The following is a 17,846-nucleotide window of genomic DNA, read 5'->3' as shown; positions in this document are numbered from 1 at the left end:
GTCGCACTTTGACGACATACGCCGTCGTGCTAAATTTTTATCATAGTTTTTTTCATTTTGTAAAGTTATTTTTCTCCTTCACTGGTGATGTGCACTGATAGGCTGCACTGATGAGGTGGCACTGATAGGTGACACTAGTGTCACTGGATGGGCACTGAGGTGGTTTTACGAGTCATCAATGACCAGTGGATTGAAGACCTGTTCATGGGGCCAGAGAAAACTGCCTGGAAAGCATTTAAGGATGTTGTTGGCTTTTCTAGGCAACTACAGAGCACCAAACGACATTTACACTTGGTTGACAAACTTCTTACATCAATGCTGGCTATTGTTGGACAACTAAAGCAAGATACACCAGACCCTGAGTACATACTCAATTGGCAGTGAAACACTCTAAGCTCAGTTGAATTCCTACAGCCTGTCAAACATGCAAATAAAACCATTTTGGCACTAAAAGTTATTTTCATATTTCTAAAGACACTCCTATGTGATGGTCATTCTGAAATGAAATTTGTGTTCAATTTGAAGGGGTTGATCGTAATCATCGAGTGTTTTAGGCAGCCAAACTTCTGAAAAATATATGGTTGTGCAGTATAAGCAGAGCTGCTAAGCAACCTTATAAAAAAACCTTTCCTCTAACTGTAACATTTCTTTCCCTGTGTTTGGGGAGGTATCATCACAGGCCTAGGCCACTGTAAACATTGCTTTGTTTGCAGTGAGATAGTGTGCAGGCTGCACTGCAAGTGCAGACAAGGAGGGAGAACGAGGAAGGCTTCTGCTTCCCATACCCGTTTTGGGTGTAAAAACGTAAATAAAAATTCTACTTCAAGAAGACATAAATGATTGTCTTCTTTGCAGGTAACATTTGTGCATTGCTGGGTAGAGATATTGCTAGAAGCGGGCAACCCTGTATAAGTGTAGCTGGGTCCTGCCCAGACCACTAGTTGTTGTGGATTTCCGAATGTGCATCTACAGAAGTTGTTTCAAAACTGGTTTATTTTTTTGGTACACATGCACCCTAAAACCATACATTGCTTATATCTTTTTGCAGCCCTCGTCAAACCTAAAACGGTACTAAATCCAAAACCAATAATGAAATATTGCAGCTTGCTAATCCTTAGATGTGATTGCGTTTTTTTTTTTTCCAGCTTAAGTTCACATTGGCTTGTTTTCACATGCGATTTGACATTTCAAATTTGGCACTAGGGATGAGCTCGCTGTTCGAGTCGAACACATGTTCGACTCGAGCAATGGGCGTTTGTCTGTTCGCCGAATTCAGAACTGTGGACCACTCGCACCATATTCGTGTGGCACGAACGGCCCACCATGCACTACGCCATCGCAGTGCATTGCTGACTCATGATTGGCCAAGCATGCACTGTGACCCTGCATGCTTGGCCAATCACAGCGCCGGCAGCGAGGAGAGCCATAATTGGCCACAGGCAGGATGCCTGTGGCCAATTATAGCTCAGGGGGTTTAGTACACGCCCAACACTATATGGGACAGTGTTCTTTTCTTGTGAACCTAGCACTGTTAAAGTGGGTGTTGTGTGCCTCCAGCACAGTATACACCAGTGCCTAGGACCCAATTTTTCAGCCCCTGTTTAACAGGGGCATGTAATTACAATTTTTGATGCAATGCTTTGCAGCAGGGCTCATTCCTGCACTCCAACTAGAGTATCTGGGAGAGGTTGCAGTGTCGTGGCACCAGTGCCTAAGGCCCAATTTTTCAGCCCCTGTTTAACAGGGGCATGTAATTGCAATTCTTGATGTATTTCACAGCAGGGCCTGTTCCTGCACCCACTAAGAATAACTGTGAACACTTATAGTGTTGTGGCACCACCACAACCACCAAAGGCCACATTTTTCTACCACTGTTCAAGTTACAATTCTTGATATAATCGTTCACAACAGGGCACTCCAGCGCCCACCAAGAGTCACTTTGAGGGCTTACAGTGTTGTGGCAACACCAACACCTTCCCACGTTTCTGCAGAGCATATAGGGCAGGCCCCTACTTTCAAACATCCAACTTACAAATGTCTCCTACTTGTCTGCTTCCATTTGCAACAGGAAGGGAGATGAAAAAAGACGGACGGCCCAAAAAATTATACAGGGGTGATAACCCTTCCCTATGTTTTCCAAAAAGCTTAAAAATTTATTTTTTTTGACTGGAGCTACACTTTAAAAATGTACCAGTTCAAAATTACAAACAGATTCAACTTAAAGAGGAAGTAAACCCTGATGAGTTTACTTCCTCTTTTTTTTCCCTGCAAAGGTAAAGCATAATGGACTACTATGCATCGCATAGTAGCTCATTATGTGTCACTTACCTGACACAGGAGCCAGCGAAGTCGCCGCTGTCCCCTGTAGTCCGCCGCATCCATCTTGCTGGTGGCGTCTCGCAGCTCCGCCGCTGTCATTCGGCGAAGCCGCGATGACGTCACTCCTGCGCATGCGCACAGGAGTCGACAAATGCGGCAGCTCCATTCTTGTAACTGCCGCGCTCAGTGCGCCTGCGCGCCGCTGTCTACGGCGCATGCGCCGTAGACAGGGGTGCCCGTTTTCGGGCAAATATCTCCTAAACCATATAGGTTTAGGAGATATTGCTTGGACCTACAGGTAAGCCTTAATCTAGGCTTACCTGTAGGTCAAAGTGGTTTGTAAGGGTTTACAACCACTTTAACACAACAAACCTACACAGTCCCTGTCTTGTTTGCACCACCTGTATACTGCTGTTCTCAGTATATAGGGCCTGGGGGCCCCACGCCTTTCCTTTTTTTAATTTGGGTACGGGGTTCCCATAATATCCGTAGAAGACCCAAAGGGGCTTGTAATGGGCAGGGGGGCTACCCATGCCATTTTTTTCTCTCTCGATTTTCATCCATATTGCCGGAACCAGACGTTACATTAAAACCGCAAGCAGTTTTAAATGACTTTTTTTTCCCGTTAAATGTAATTTTGTGCAGGGACTTTTCTAAACATGGGGAAACGCGTGTCACTTCACAGGCATACTATAGACACCCCCCATGCACGATATTTAACCACTTGCCGACCGCCGCACGACGATGTACGTCGACAGAATGGCACAGGCAGGCATATGGGCGTACCTGTACGTCCCTGCCTTCCCGCGGGTGGGGGCCCGATCGGGCCCCCCCCCGGTGCCTGCGGGGGTCGGTATTCGTTCGGGAGCGATCCGGGATGAGGGGCCGGCCATTCATTCATGGCCACCCCCTCGCGATCGCTCCCGACGAATGGAAATGCTCCGTGACATCACTTCCTCTCCTGTAATGTAAACACAGGAGAGGAAGTGATGTAATCTCTCCTCCGTGTCGGTATTTTTCGTTCCGGCACCGAGGAGAGAGGATCGGTGAGTTGCACCAACACGACACTACACAGTAGAACATGCCAGGCACACTCACACCCCCCCTTCACCCCCCGATCACCCCCCCAATCACCCCTGCCCCCCCCGTCACAGTGACACCAATTGCATTTTTTTTTTTGCATTGGTGTCATTTGTGACTGTAATAACTGTTAGGGCAGTTAGGGTTAGCCCCCTTTAGCTCTAGGGTACCCCCCTAACCCCCCCAATAAAGGTTTAACCCCGTGATCACCCCCCGTCGCCAGTGTCACTAAGGCTGGGTTCACATTGCAGCGGTTTATGAGAACGGATGTGATTCGCACCGCACTGCAGTGCAAATCACATCCGATCTCTGTGCGATTCGAGTTCAGCCATACAGATAGTATGGCTGAATTCGTGTCGCACCCGCCGCAAACTCGCACGGGACCCTTTTTTTGGTTCGCAGCAGAATCGGATCGCATGGGTGTTCACACCATGCGATCCGAGTTTGCAGATCGCACTGCGATATGCGAACTGATCTTGGGGTGTCATTAACATTTCACTGACACTCCCAGCAGTTCGCATAGGGCAGTGTGAACTGCCGCCGGGAGGCATGCGATGCGGGAACCCGCCGCGGATTCGTGGCGTTCCCGCATCGCTCCTGTGTGAACCCAGCCTAATAAGCGATCGTTTTTCTGATCGCTGTATTAGTGTCACAGGTGACGCTAGTTAGGCAGGTAGGTATTTAGGTTCGCCGCAGCTTTTTATAGCGCCAGGGACCCCCATATACTACCGCATATTGCCCCCTAGTTAACCCTTTCACCAGTGATCACCATATAACTGTTACAGGTGACGCTGGTTGGTTAGTTATTTTTTTATAGTTTCAGGGCACCCGCCATTTATTACCTAGTCTCACTAGTGTACCCCTAAATTTACTTTCCAAAATGGGGTCATTTGGGGGGGGTTTGTGCCATCTTGGCATTTTATGGCCTTCAAAACTGTAACACCCTTAGAAAGCCTGAAGGTGGTGCTTGGTTTTCGGGGCCCCGTACGCGGCTAGGCTCCCAAAAAGTCCCACATATGTGGTATCCCCGTACTCAGGAGAAGTAGCAGAATTTATTTTGGGGTGTCATTTCACATATGCCCATGGCATGCGTGAGCAATATATCATTTAGTGACAACTTTGTGAAAAAAAAAAAAAAAAAAGTTTGTAATTTTCCCGCAACTTGTGGCAAAATATAAAATATTCCATGGACTCAACATGCCTCTCAGCAAATAGCTTGGGGTGTCTACTTTCTAAAATGGGGTCATTTGTGGGGGTTTTGTGCCATCTTGGCATTTTATGGCCTTCAAAACTGTAATAGGTAGTGAGGAGTGAAGTCAAAAATTTACGCGCTTAGAAAGCCTGAAGGCGGTGCTTGGTTTTCGGGGCCCCGTACGCGGCTAGGCTCCCAAAAAATCCCACACATGTGGTATCCCCGTACTCAGGAGAAGCAGCAGAATTTATTTTGGGGTGTCATTTCACATATGCCCATAGCATGTGTGAGCAATATATCATTTAGTGACAACTTTGTGTTAATTTTTTTTTTTATTTTTTTTTTTTTTGTCATTATTCAATCGCTTGAGGCAAAAAAATAAAATATTCAATGGGCTCAACATGCCACTTATCAATTTCCTTAGGGGGTCTACTTTCCAAAATGGGGTCATTTGGGGGGGGTTTGTACTGCCCTGCCATTTTAGCACCTCAAGAAATGAGATGGGCAGTTGTAAACTAAAAGCTGCGTAAATTCCAGAAAACGTACCTTAGTTTGTAGATGTGACAACTTTTGCGCAAACCAATAAATATACAGTTATTGACTTTTTTTTTTACCAAAGACATGTGGCTAAATATATTTTGGCCTAAATGTATGACTAAAATTGAGTTTATTGGATTTTTCTAATAACAAAAAGTAGAAAATATCATTTTTTTTCAAAATTTGCGGTCTTTTTACGTTTATATCGCAAAAAATAAAAATCGCAGAGGCAATCAAATACCATCAAAAGAAAGCTCTATTTGTGGGAAGAAAAGGACGCAAGTTTTGTTTGGGTACAACATTGCATGACCGCGCAATTACCAGATAAAGCAGCGCAGTGCCAAATTGTAAAAAGACCTCTGGTCATTGACCAGCAAAATGGTCCGGTCTGAAAGTGGTTAAAGGAATATTTCACTTTTTTATTTTTATTTTTTCACTTTAATTGTCATTAAAATAAGTGCTCCCGAAAAAACTGACGTTTTTAAAGAAAATTTTTGCATTGATCCATGTCCCCTGTGACAGGAGCCAGGTCCTCAAACCCTTTTTAGGACATTATCTTGCATATTAGCCATTAAAATTAGCACTTTTTATTTCGAACGTTTGAGTCCCATAGACTTCAGTGGGGTTCTAAAGTTCGTACAAATTTCCGGTCCATTCGAAAGGTCTGGTCCGAACCGGGGGGGATGTTCGGCTCCTTTTACCGACACTGTCCGACTTGGTGCGATGCCATGGCGATTCCCAAAAGTAGTACCTGCACTACTTTTGGGAGCAATTTGAATACACATCTGTGCATGAACCCGCGCAGATGTCTGTCAAATCGCCCCAGAAGTCGGACTGAAATGCCAGTTTGAAATCTCAACTCGCACTATTTCAAAACGGCCCTCAGTGTGAATCTAAGCTCAATGTTTTTGTTCCCCCCCCCCCTCTGATTTCACCTGGTTATCTGGCCAGTAGCACACCTCTCCTGTATTAGTGTGTTCACTCCTGGAAGAAGGAGCACTGCAGCACCTTTTGGACAGCAGCATTTTAATCTGGGAGGGGGGAAATGTTAGCTGTATTTTCAGATTTATATACACAAACAAACAAATTGAAGCCAAACTCCAGCTAACTTTTTAAGCAGTTGCAGCAACAATTGTTTTATTTTTCCTTATGTGATAAAGGTTTTACTTAATTAAAAGCTGATCATTTGTAAGCACCCCTGTCAGTACTAAATGCTTTGTCTCAACCCTCTAACTACATCTGCAGGACATCTTGTTGTATTCAAAGACGGACTTGCTGGTCAGATCACCTGGTAAAAATAAAAGGGCCTAAAAAAAAAAAAAAAAAAAAAAATGAATGCAGCCATCATATCTACAGGCCCGCCGTACACACGATCAGACTTTTTGACATCAAACATGCATGTGCAAACGGACAAACTTTTTGACATAACATAAGCCCGATGGAGCAAAGTCCGATCGTGTGTACACAAAACCATCGGACTTTTGTACAAGTACGCATGCTCAGAACCAATGAAAAAGATCAGACAACAATACAGAAGTTGACCAAAGGGTGGCGCTGGAGTAATTGAGTGTCCTCTCTTGAAGTGTCATCAGTACGTTGAAACATCACTATGTTTGTTGCCTAAAAAGTCCGATCGTGTGTATGCAATGCAAACTTACGGCCAATGCCGTTTGTACAAAGTCTGATGATGTGTATGGGGCGTAAGAATTGGCACACTACAATATAATAAATGTTGTGTCTATGTTTAATACCTCTTTAAATGATGTTATAAAGTAATCCATAGCTTATAAACCTGTATTTGTATAATATTTTTTTTGTTTGCAACTGAGTGCCTTAAATTGTTTTTGCCCAATTTTATCACAGATTAAAATATATTGGCACTAAGTATTGTAGAAGCTGGTGAATATTATGCAAGTTATCAAGGTGGTTTAAAAACCTATTGTAATCGGATGGATGTTGCTTTCATTAGCTCTTATGCGACCCTTGAAAAGTTAGCCTGTTTGATTTCACCCTGTGTAGGGCGTGCCTGCTTCTGGCAGGCTGTGTTCTCCAGTGATTGCATGAGTGCATTGATGTGACAAAGTCCTCACTTGGGTTCGATTCACATTTTTAATCGTGTTGCTTTTGAGCATTTCTGCAGTGCTTTTTGCACTGTTTGCCGTATTTTTGGGTTTGTTTGTTTTTTTGTTTTTTAACTGTATAGCTGGTTGCTAGGGAGGGTTGGGAAGCCGGCCTCTGCGTCCTTAACTGATGAGTCATCAGCTCTCAGCGGGCTTCCCTGCTGAATGTAAAAAAAATGTTAAAAACAATGTTAAAAACTATATGGGCTCCTCCCCCTTAGGTCTATTTATGGATTCACAGGGGACCCCTCCCCCCACGAAAAAAAAGGAGTGGGGTTACCCCCAAAATCCATACCAGATCCTTATCTGAGCATGCAGGTCAGGAAAGGGAAGGGAGAGAGATTTCTGGCGCACCAGATGGTCATCCGAGTCTCTTTGATCATTCGGAGGCGGGGCGCGATGTTATGTCACTCCCAGCCTTTGGATTCAAACAAACAGGACCGCCTCGACTGGGAAGCCTTGATCGGTTTATCTATTTTTGATTTCTGGCTTCCCAGCCTAGTGGTGAGATGGGGGGTCTTATTGACCCCCATATCTCACTGTAAAGAGGACCTGTCATGTCATATTCCTATTACAAGGTATGTTTACATTCCTTGTAATAGGAATAAAAGTGAAATTTTTTTATTTTTTTTTCAAAAAAGTGTCAAACTAAAAAAAAGTATAATTAACAATAAAAAAAAAACATTTTTTTTTTAAAGCGCCCCTGTCGCCGTGAGCTCGCATGCAGAAGTGAATGCATACGTAAGCCCCGCCCACATATAAAAACAGTGTTCAAACCATACATGTTTGGTATTGACGTGAACATTAGAGCGAGAGCAGTAACTTTGTCCCTAGGCCGCCTCTGTAACTCAGTAACCAGTAAAAAGATTTCAAGAGTCGCTTATGGGAATTTTTAAAGCGGGATTCCGCTCTTTTTTTTTTTTTTCTTACCTGTGTCACAGGTGGGCAACTGCTACCTTCGCTTAGCATCCACGTCTGGCGTTTTTTTGACCCCCGGCGCGACGATTCTTTTCCTCGGGATGACTTTTAAAAAGTGCTCTGGCGTTTTCCATTTTAAGTGTGGGCGTCTGAAGCCCACAGGCATTTACTTCCTGTATATCGATGACGCTCGGCTCCCAGCATGCTCCGCTCCATCTCGCGCATGCTCAGTGATAGCAGTGGTAATGGCAGATACAGCTGTCTGCCCACTTTAAAAATGGCAAATTCGGACACGCCCTTGTCACGTGACCGGCGTCCTAACGAAATCTCACGAGATTTCGCAATTTCATTGTCCCCCCATGGATTCTTGGGAAATAGCTTAGAAATTTCCCAGGGACCATTGCGAGGACGAAAATCACGCCTACTCCCACGGGAGGACAACCCGGAAGTCAGCAGAAACATCTGAAATAAAAGGTAAGTAAAGAATATTTTTTTTTTTTTTCAGGGTTCATTTAGGTAAGTATTCGATCTGGTGATTTTAATAATATGAAGTTTCATTTTTAGGTACCAAACCGCTTTAAGTAGCGAACCTTGGCGCCATAACACGAGCGCGTGCAATTTTGAAGTGTGACATGTTGGGTATCTATTAACTCCGCGTAACTTCATCTTTCACCATATGCAAAAATATTGGGCTAACTACTTTTGTGTTAGTTTTGTGCTTTAAAAAAATAAAAATAAATTTTTTCCCCCCCAAAATGTATAAGGCTGAATGTAAACAGAGAATGGTTTGTGCTGAATTGAACTTGTAATGACTGCTCTTAAAGCACAAGGCAATTTAAAGCGAGAGTTAATAGTTTCTTTGCACATATGCTTGGCCTCTCTTGATATACTTGAATAGCAGAAACAATTGTTTTGACAATTGTAGTTTATTATTTTAGAAATCATGTCCAGTATCAGGCTGGTTTCACACTTAGACCCCTTTCACACCGCCGAGTCTATAGTGGCGTTTTACCGTTGGATTTGCAGCACATTTTGGCCGCTAGTGGGGCGCTTTTACCCCCGCTAGTGGCCGAGAAAGGGTTAAACCCGCCCGCAATACGCCGCAATAGCGGTTTTGCCGGCGGTAAGACAGCGTTGCCCCATTGATTTCAATGGGGAGCAGCGGTGGAGGAGCGGTAAACACACCACTCCTTCACCGCTCCAAAGCAGCTGCTGGCAGGACTTTCCTGATGTTCTGCCAGCGCAACGTTCCGGTGTGAAAGCCCTCTGGGCTTTGACACTGGAGACAAAGGAGCAGCAGATTGAGGGCGGATTGCAGGTGCTATTTCTAACGCTATAGCGCCTGTAAAACGCCCACGGTGTGAAAGGGGTCTTATGCAAATTGGATTTCCCTGCATCCAAATCTCATGACAGGAGAGTGTGACTGGCTCTCAATGGAGTCGGTTCACACATCTCTCTGGGGCGGCCACGGTCCGCACTGGAAATTGGTCCTTTGCGTCTTTTGGCGCCATTTTCAGATCTGAATTCAGGCACGAATTCGGACCTGATCCCCCCTTAAAGAGAACAGGGACACATCGGACCCCCTGCTGTGAGTCGCGGCCACAGCTAGTGTGGACCCAGCCTAACTTTTGTTCTTATTTTCTACATTGTTCAAACTTTCTTGGCACATATGTAATGCACATGTCTGTACCGGTAATAAGTTGTGCACTTAAAGCCTAATGTTGGCCATAGACAGGGCAAATTTTATTTAAAAAAAAAATGCTGATTGTGTTGATGGGGGAATCCCTCCCGCAGAACCATTGTGTCCTCCGAGAGAACATGGTGATTACTGCTAGCAGATATATCAGCTGCTAGCAATAATCGCGTGTAAAATCTGACAGGCTGGTTCAACCCAAGTTGATTAATTGATCAACTTGGTTACATTTAGCCTGCCAATACAGGCTATGGCCTAGGTCAATGATGGCGAACCTTGGCACCCCAAATGTTTTGGAACTACATTTCCCATGATGCTCCAGTACACTGCAGAGTGCATGAGCATCATGGGAAATGTAGTTCCAAAACATCTGGGGTGCCAAGGTTCGCCATCACTGGCCTAGGTTTACCTAAAACAAAACAAATTAAAATATTCCTCCCTAGAGACCCCCACCCCTCTTTCCCACTGCCATAATCTCCTGGTAAAGCAAGGAATAATGGAATTAAGGGGCTGTAGCAGGTACTCGTCAAGTATGCCTGCCCTTTCTACCCAGCTGCTTCATTCATAGAAACTGTTTAAACTGATTAATATAATTGTGTTTTCTTTCATAGAAGGGCTTTCTCCCCCTTCCCTACAACAGGTGCCATATTATGTTTACTGAGTTTATAATTAAACAGGAGAATAATATTTAAACCATATATAATGTATGGTTTTCTCGGGTCTAAGTATTCTTCTATTTTTGTTATGGATGTCCTCTAGAACAGGGCTCGACAAACCCCGGGCGCCAGGTCGCATTTGCGACTAGAATTCACATACTGGCGCCTGGGGCAACACAGCTGGGGTATCCGGCCTCCGTGTGGACCCCGAACTCCGCCGTGCGGTTGCATCGGGCCGCGCCGGCCAGTAATTGAGGCCGCGGCTTTGCGGCCTTCTAAAGTCTTTCCGTAGTCTGGCGCCATCTTGTGGTGGATGTTGAAATTACAACCCCTTCCAATAATGCTAATCCTAATGGAGCTTCAAAGCCCTGCCTAGCGCCTTTTGCCCAACGATGAGTGTGGTGGCTGGTAAATAGCTTTATATATATATATATATATATATATATATATATATATATATATATATATATATATATATATATATATATAGCTAGCTTGTATTTTTATTTATTTTTTAAAAGTAAAATAAATAAATTTTTATTAAGGAAAAAAAAAAATTATTATTTGTAATCCTACCTGCTTGGCCCCTTTCACAAGGGCTGCCTGATCAGGTTCACCTGTCAGTTTTTCAGGTGGACCTGATCGAACCCTTAGCAGGGATATGGCAGTAAATAAGCGGGAATATGGCAGAAATAAAAGTCACATTCTTTTGTTAACCACTTCGTGCCCGCGCTATAGACAAAAGATGTCTACAGCGCGGACACCAATTGCCGGGAGGGCGTCCCTGGACATCCTCCTGTTTACTTCCCCTCTGCATGCCGCCATGGGCGCGCATCGGGGAATTTCTGTGTTGGCCGTGTCCCTTGGATACAGCCAATCACAGATCATGCTAAATGGCCAATCACAGCGGCCATTTAGCACTCGAGCGGTGTGTCCAATGGGAGGTGATCTCATATGTGGGGGGCTGGGGGCTATCTTCCCCTCGCTCATCTCCATGTCAGGACAGGTCCAGATCGCCGTCACGGACCTGGCTCCTAACTTTTTTAGCTGGCTCCTAGATTCCAAGCAGATTTGTCAACCCCTGCTCTAGAAGCAGTTGTATCTTATTTTCAGTCTATTATATGCTTAAATATGAGAAAATTCAGAATTTTTTAATTTATTTTTTTTATCTTTAGGTACAGGAGAAAGTGGAAAGAGCACATTCATTAAACAGATGAGAATAATCCATGGTACCGGCTATTCAGAAGAAGACAAAAAGGGCTTTACCAAGCTTGTTTTTCAGAATATCTTTACTGCAATGCAATCTATGATCCGTGCCATGGAAACATTAAAAATTCTTTACAAATATGAGCAGAACAAGGTAAGATATTTTATGCGTATATGTATTTTTGGGTAGGGTGGACAAATTGAAGTTGTTGTTGTAAAGCCTTACTTTTTTTATTTTTTTTACCCCAATATATTCTGTTCATTAATGTGGAACTTTAGTCAGAAAATTAGGTCCTGCTATAAATCACTTCAGGCTGGCCCCCTTTGCCAAGTATAGCTATGTAAATCTTGAAAAAGTGCGTGTTCTGTTTAAAATCCAGTAATACTGTTTCACCCTGCTCTGCACATGCTAAGTTGCTCTCCATAGGCATTGCTGAGTTTGTAGAGGCCGATCTGCTGACAGCCTTAAAACAGAATTAAACTCTCCTATCATTTACAGCCATGGAAGCTGCTTCTGTTTGATCTGTAACGGCCATGGTGCTGCACATGCGTTATGACACCAGCCATTTAATGGTTTGAGAGTTTGGTTGAGGGCACAAGCAAATGTAACACTTGGCAAACCCAGCATTTCAGAAATGTAACTCCGAGGAACGATCCGATCCGTGAATTTTTTGACCCGTTGCACCCCTACTTGGCAGATTGCCCAGGATGCTTTCTTTTGACAGCTGAGTGAGAAGATAATCTCTCCACTTGTTTATATGAAAGAATCGCCTACTCTCATCGGTAGAGGTCGTCAGGTAGTGAATCGAGATTGTGTTTTGTTTTTTTAATGATTAATCGTGCAGCTCTACCCCAAAGACCTGCTTATACCCGAGTCCATTCCCAGTCCTGCACTATGCATGAGAGCAGCAGACCTCTCTGCTCTATCCCTCCCCACTGGGGAGATTGATATGGCTGCTGCCAATCAAATTCTGTGGTGGTGGCGGTGCGGGGCTGAGCCAAACTGTCTACTGACGCGGGCAGGTTAGGATCAAGCCTGCACAAGTGCCCCTTTATCATTTTAAACTGTAGTTCAGAATTTAAATGGTTCGCTTGTTACGTAAAAATCGTAACAAATTATGGTCCGTTTCTTGTATTCCCCCCCCTTTATAACTGCTTCTTGCTGTCTATTAATGTCTGCATGGTAATACTAGTGGGATGATAACAGTAAAACATGCCTTTGCAGTTTGCCACCTCAACTTCTAGTCTTTTTTTTGGGACGTGGTCACAACGCTAAAAAACAATTGAGAGCCTGCACCAGGTTTGCATAGCCGAATCATTAGGTATTTTATGAGAGCTGAAGATTTAAAACTGTAGAAAATCCCATTTTTAACATTGTAAAGCTTTAAAATGGAAGTAAACCCTTCCAAACAACTTTGACCTACAGGTAAGCCTAGATTAAGGCTTACCTGTAGGTCCAAGTAATATCTCCTAAACCTATATGGTTTAGGAGATATTTGCCCGAAAATGGGCACCGCTGTCTACGGCGCATGCGCCGTAGACAGCGGCGCGCATGCGCACTAAATGCGGCAAGTCCAAGAATGGATTTGCCAAATTTGTCGACTCCCGTGCGCATGCGCGGGAGTGACGTCATCGCGGCCTCGCCGTATGACAGCGGCGGAGCTGCGAGGCGCGACTCCCGTGCGCATGCGCGGGAGTGACGTCATCGCGGCTTCTCCGCTGTCATTGGTCGGAGCTGCGAGATGCCACCAGCAAGATGGACGCGGCGGACTACAGGGATCAGCGGCGACTTCGCTGGCTCCTGTGTCAGGTAAGTGACACATAATGAGCTACTATGCGATGCATAGTAGTCCATTATGCTTTACCTTTGCAGGGAAAAAAAGAGGAAGTAAACCCATCAGGGTTTACTTCCTCTTTAATTAGATTGGATTTATTTTGTTGTTCAGTCTTTTGAATGTTGTGTCCGTAGGAGTCTAAAGAGTGGATGTTACTCACAACCCATCTACAGTGCATTTGGAAAGTATTCACAGCGCTTCACTTTTTTCACGCTTCGTTATGTTACAGCCTTATTCCAAAATGGATTCAATTCATTCTTTTCCTCAACATTGTACAAATACCCCATGATGACCATGTGAAAGATGTTTGTTTGAGCTCTTTGCAAATGTATTAAAAATGAAAAAGAAAAATCACATGTACAGTATCTCGCAAAAAGAGGACACCTCACATTTTTGCAAATTTTTTTTATTATATATTTTCATGTGACAGCACTGAAGAAATTACACTTTGCTTCAATGTGTGTGTGTGTGTGTGTGTGTGTATATATATATATATATATATATATATATATATTACACATATACATACACATATACACACATATATACACACACACATATATATATATATATATATATATATATATATATATATACACACACACACATATATATACATACACACACATATATATATACATACACACACATATATATATACATACACACACATATATATACATACACACACATATATATACATACACACACATATATATACATACACACACATATATATATATACATACACACACATATATATATACATACACACACATATATATACATACACACACATATATATATATATATACACACACACGCATATATATATATATATACACACACACGCATATATATATATATATATACACACACACGCATATATATATATATATATATATATATATATATATATATATATATATATATATATATATACACACACACACATATATATACACACACATATATATACACACACATATATATACACACACATATATATACACACACATATATATACACACACATATATATACACACACACATACACATATATATACACACACACATACACATACATATACACACACACACATATACACACACATATACACATACACATACATATACACACACACATACACATACACATACACATACACATACACACATACACACACACACACATATATATATATATATAATATCTTTTCATGTGACAGCACTGAACAATCACTACTTTGCATTGTTGCAGATTGTATAACAGTGTAAATTTGCCGTCCCCTCAAAATAACTCAACGCACAGCCAGTGATGTCTAAACCGCTGGCAACAAAAGTGAGTAAATCCCTAAGTGAAAATGTCCAAATTGGACCCATTTAGCCATTTTCCCTCCCCGGTGCTGTGACTCATTAGTGTTACAAGGTCGCAGGTGTGTTAAATTTGTTGTTTATCACTTTCATTCTCTCACACTGGTCACTGGAAGTTCAACATGGCACCTCATGGCAAAGAACTCTCTGAGGATCTGAAAAAAAGTGTTGCTCTACATAAAGATGGCTTAGGCTATAAGAAGATTTCCAAGACCCTGAAACTGAGCTGCAGCATGGTGGCCAAGACCATACAGCAGTTTAAGAGGACAGGTCCCACTCAAAACAGACCTCGCCATGATCGAACAAATGCAGTTGAGTGCACGTGCTCAGCATCATATCCAGAGGTTGTCTTTGGGAAATGGACGTATGAGTGCTTCCAGAATTTTTGCAGAGGTTGAAGGGGTGGGGGGGGGGGGGGGTTGGGGGGGCAGCCTGTCAGTGCTTAGACCATATGCTGCACACTGCATCAACGTGGTCTGAATGGCTGTCGTCCCAGATGGAATCCTTTTTTTTTTTTTTTTCTAAAGATAATGCACAAGAAAGCCTGCAAACAGTTCATTGAAGACAAAGAACATGGATTACTGGAACCATGTCCTGTGGTCTGATGAGACCAAGATAAACAAACGTGTTTCAGATGTTGCCAAGTGTGTGTGGTGGCAACCAGGTGAGGAATACAAACACAAGTGTGTCTTGCCTACAGTCAAGCATGGTGGTGGGAGTGTCACGGTCTGGGATTGCATGAGTACTGCCGACACTGGGAAGCTACAGTTCATTGAGGGAACCAGGAATGCTAACATGTACTGTGACATACTGAAGCAGAGCATGATCCCCTCCCTTCGGAGACTGGGACACAGGGCAGTATTCCAACATAACGACCCATACACACCTCCAAACGACCACTGCCTTGCTAAAGAAGCTGAAGGTAAAGGTGATGGACTGGCCAAGCATGTCTCCAGACCTAAACCCTATTGAGCATCTGTGGGGCATCCTCAAACGGAAGGTGGAGAGCCCAAGGTCTCTAACTTCCACCAGATCCATGATGTTGTCATGGAGCAGGGCAAGAGGACTCCAGGGGCAACCTGTGAAGCTCCATGCCCAAGAGGGTTAAGGCAGTGGTGGAAAATTAATGGTGGCCACACAAAATGTCACTTCGGGCCCAATTTGGACATTTTCACTTAGGGGTGTACTCACTTTTGCCAGCGGTATAGACATTAATGGCTGTGTTATGTAGCAAAGTGTAATTTCTTCAGCATCGCATGAAAAGATCTAATAACATTTTTACAAAAATGTGAGGTGTGTACTCTCTCTTGTGAGATGCGCTACAAAAATTTTCACAGCCTTTGCCATGACACTCAAAATTAAGCTCAGTTGCGTCCTGTTTCCACTGATCATCCTTGAGATGCTTCTACAACTTGATTGGAGTTCATCTGTTGTAAAGCCAGTTGATTGGGCATGATTTGGAAAGGCGCACACCTGTCTATATAAGGTCCCACAGTTAACTGTGCATGTCGGCACAAACCAATCCATGAATTCCAAGGAACTGTCTGTAGACCTCGGAGACAGGATTGTATTGAGGCACAGATCTGGGAAGGGTAGAGAAACATTTCTGCAGAATTGAAGGTCTCAATGAGCACAGTGGCCTCCATCTTTAAGTGAAAGAAGTTTGGAACCTCCAGGACTCTTCCTAGAGTAGGCCGTGAGGCCAAACTGTGCAGATGGGTGAGAAGGGCCTTAAAGAGGAAGTAAACGTCCTCTGCTGTCCTTTACCTATAGGTAAGACTTATTATAGGCTTTACCTAATAGGTAGTGAAAATATTTCATAAACCTTTACCCTTTAGGAGATATTTTCATTACACGCAGCCAGTGACATCACTGGTGCGTGCGCTCTGAAGGAACGACCACGGGTGCCGTTCCTTCTGAGCCGTTTGCAGTGACGTCATCATGGCTTCGGCCCACAAACCCAGAAGAAACTCTGGGGAAAATGTCAGCGGTGTGCTGGTGCCGCTGGAACATCTTTGTGCTAGGGTAAGTATTTCATAATGAGCTTTCATAATGAGCTATGAATGCATTATGCCTTTTGTCTTACAGGGTTTTTTTTACAACATCTTTAATCAGGGAGGTGACTAAGAACCCGATGGTCACTCTGACAGAGCTCCAGAATTTCTTTGTGGAGAGAGGAGAACCTTCTAGAAGAACAATTGTCTCTGCAGCATTTCACCAATCTGGCCTGTATAGTAAAGTGGCCAGACAGAAGCCACTCCTCCAGTAAAAGGCACATCAGTCGCCTGGAGTTTGCCAAAATGCACCCGAAGGACTCTGACAATGAGAAACAAAAATCTCTAGTCTGATGAAACGAAGATTGAACTCTTAGGCCATGTCTGGAGGAAAACCAGGCACCGCTCATCACCTGGCCAATACCATCCCTACAGTGAGGCATGGTGTTGGCAGCATCATGCTGTGGGGATGTTTTTTTAGCGGCAGGTACTGGGAGGCTAGCCGGGGGGGTGAAGATGAATGCAGCAATGTACAGGGATATCCTTGTTGAAATCCTGCTCCAGAGCGCTCTGGACCTCAGACTGGGGCAAAGGTTCATTTTCCAACAGGACAACAGCTCTAAGTACACAGCCAAGATAACACAGGAGTGGCTACGGGAAAACTCTGTGAATGTACCTCTGGAAAAATCTGAAAAGGACTGCACCAACACTCCCCATCCAACCTAATGGAGCTTGAGAGCTCCTGCAAAGTAGAATGGGAGAAACTGCCCAAAAATAGGTGTGCCAAGCTTGTAGCGTCATAGTCAAAAAGACGTGAGGCTGTAGTTGGTGCCAAAGATACTTAAAGTATTGAACGAAGGCTGTGAATACTTATGCACGTGTGATTTTATTAATTTTTTTCTAATTAAATTTGCAAAGATTT

General features: G+C 43.5%; 1 protein-coding gene across 2 annotated transcripts in view; it reads left to right on the top strand.

The window, feature by feature from the left end:
• Positions 1 to 17,846, top strand: part of GNA11 (G protein subunit alpha 11) — a 178,677-nt gene that overhangs the window by 80,074 nt on the left and 80,757 nt on the right. For both annotated transcript variants that reach the window (XM_077475587.1, XM_077475588.1), the window contains exon 2: positions 11,691 to 11,875. In XM_077475587.1, coding sequence (XP_077331713.1) covers positions 11,691 to 11,875 — 185 coding nt within the window. The remainder of the gene's footprint in view (positions 1 to 11,690; positions 11,876 to 17,846) is intronic.

This window comes from Lithobates pipiens, unplaced genomic scaffold, assembly GCF_037356315.1.
Source record: "Lithobates pipiens isolate NorthernLeopardFrog02 unplaced genomic scaffold, aLitPip1_a1.2 Scaffold_13, whole genome shotgun sequence".
NCBI classification, from domain to species: Eukaryota; Metazoa; Chordata; class Amphibia; order Anura; family Ranidae; genus Lithobates; species Lithobates pipiens.
The sequence above is the reverse complement of the archived record's forward strand: the minus strand, read 5'-3'. Positions and strand labels throughout refer to the sequence as shown.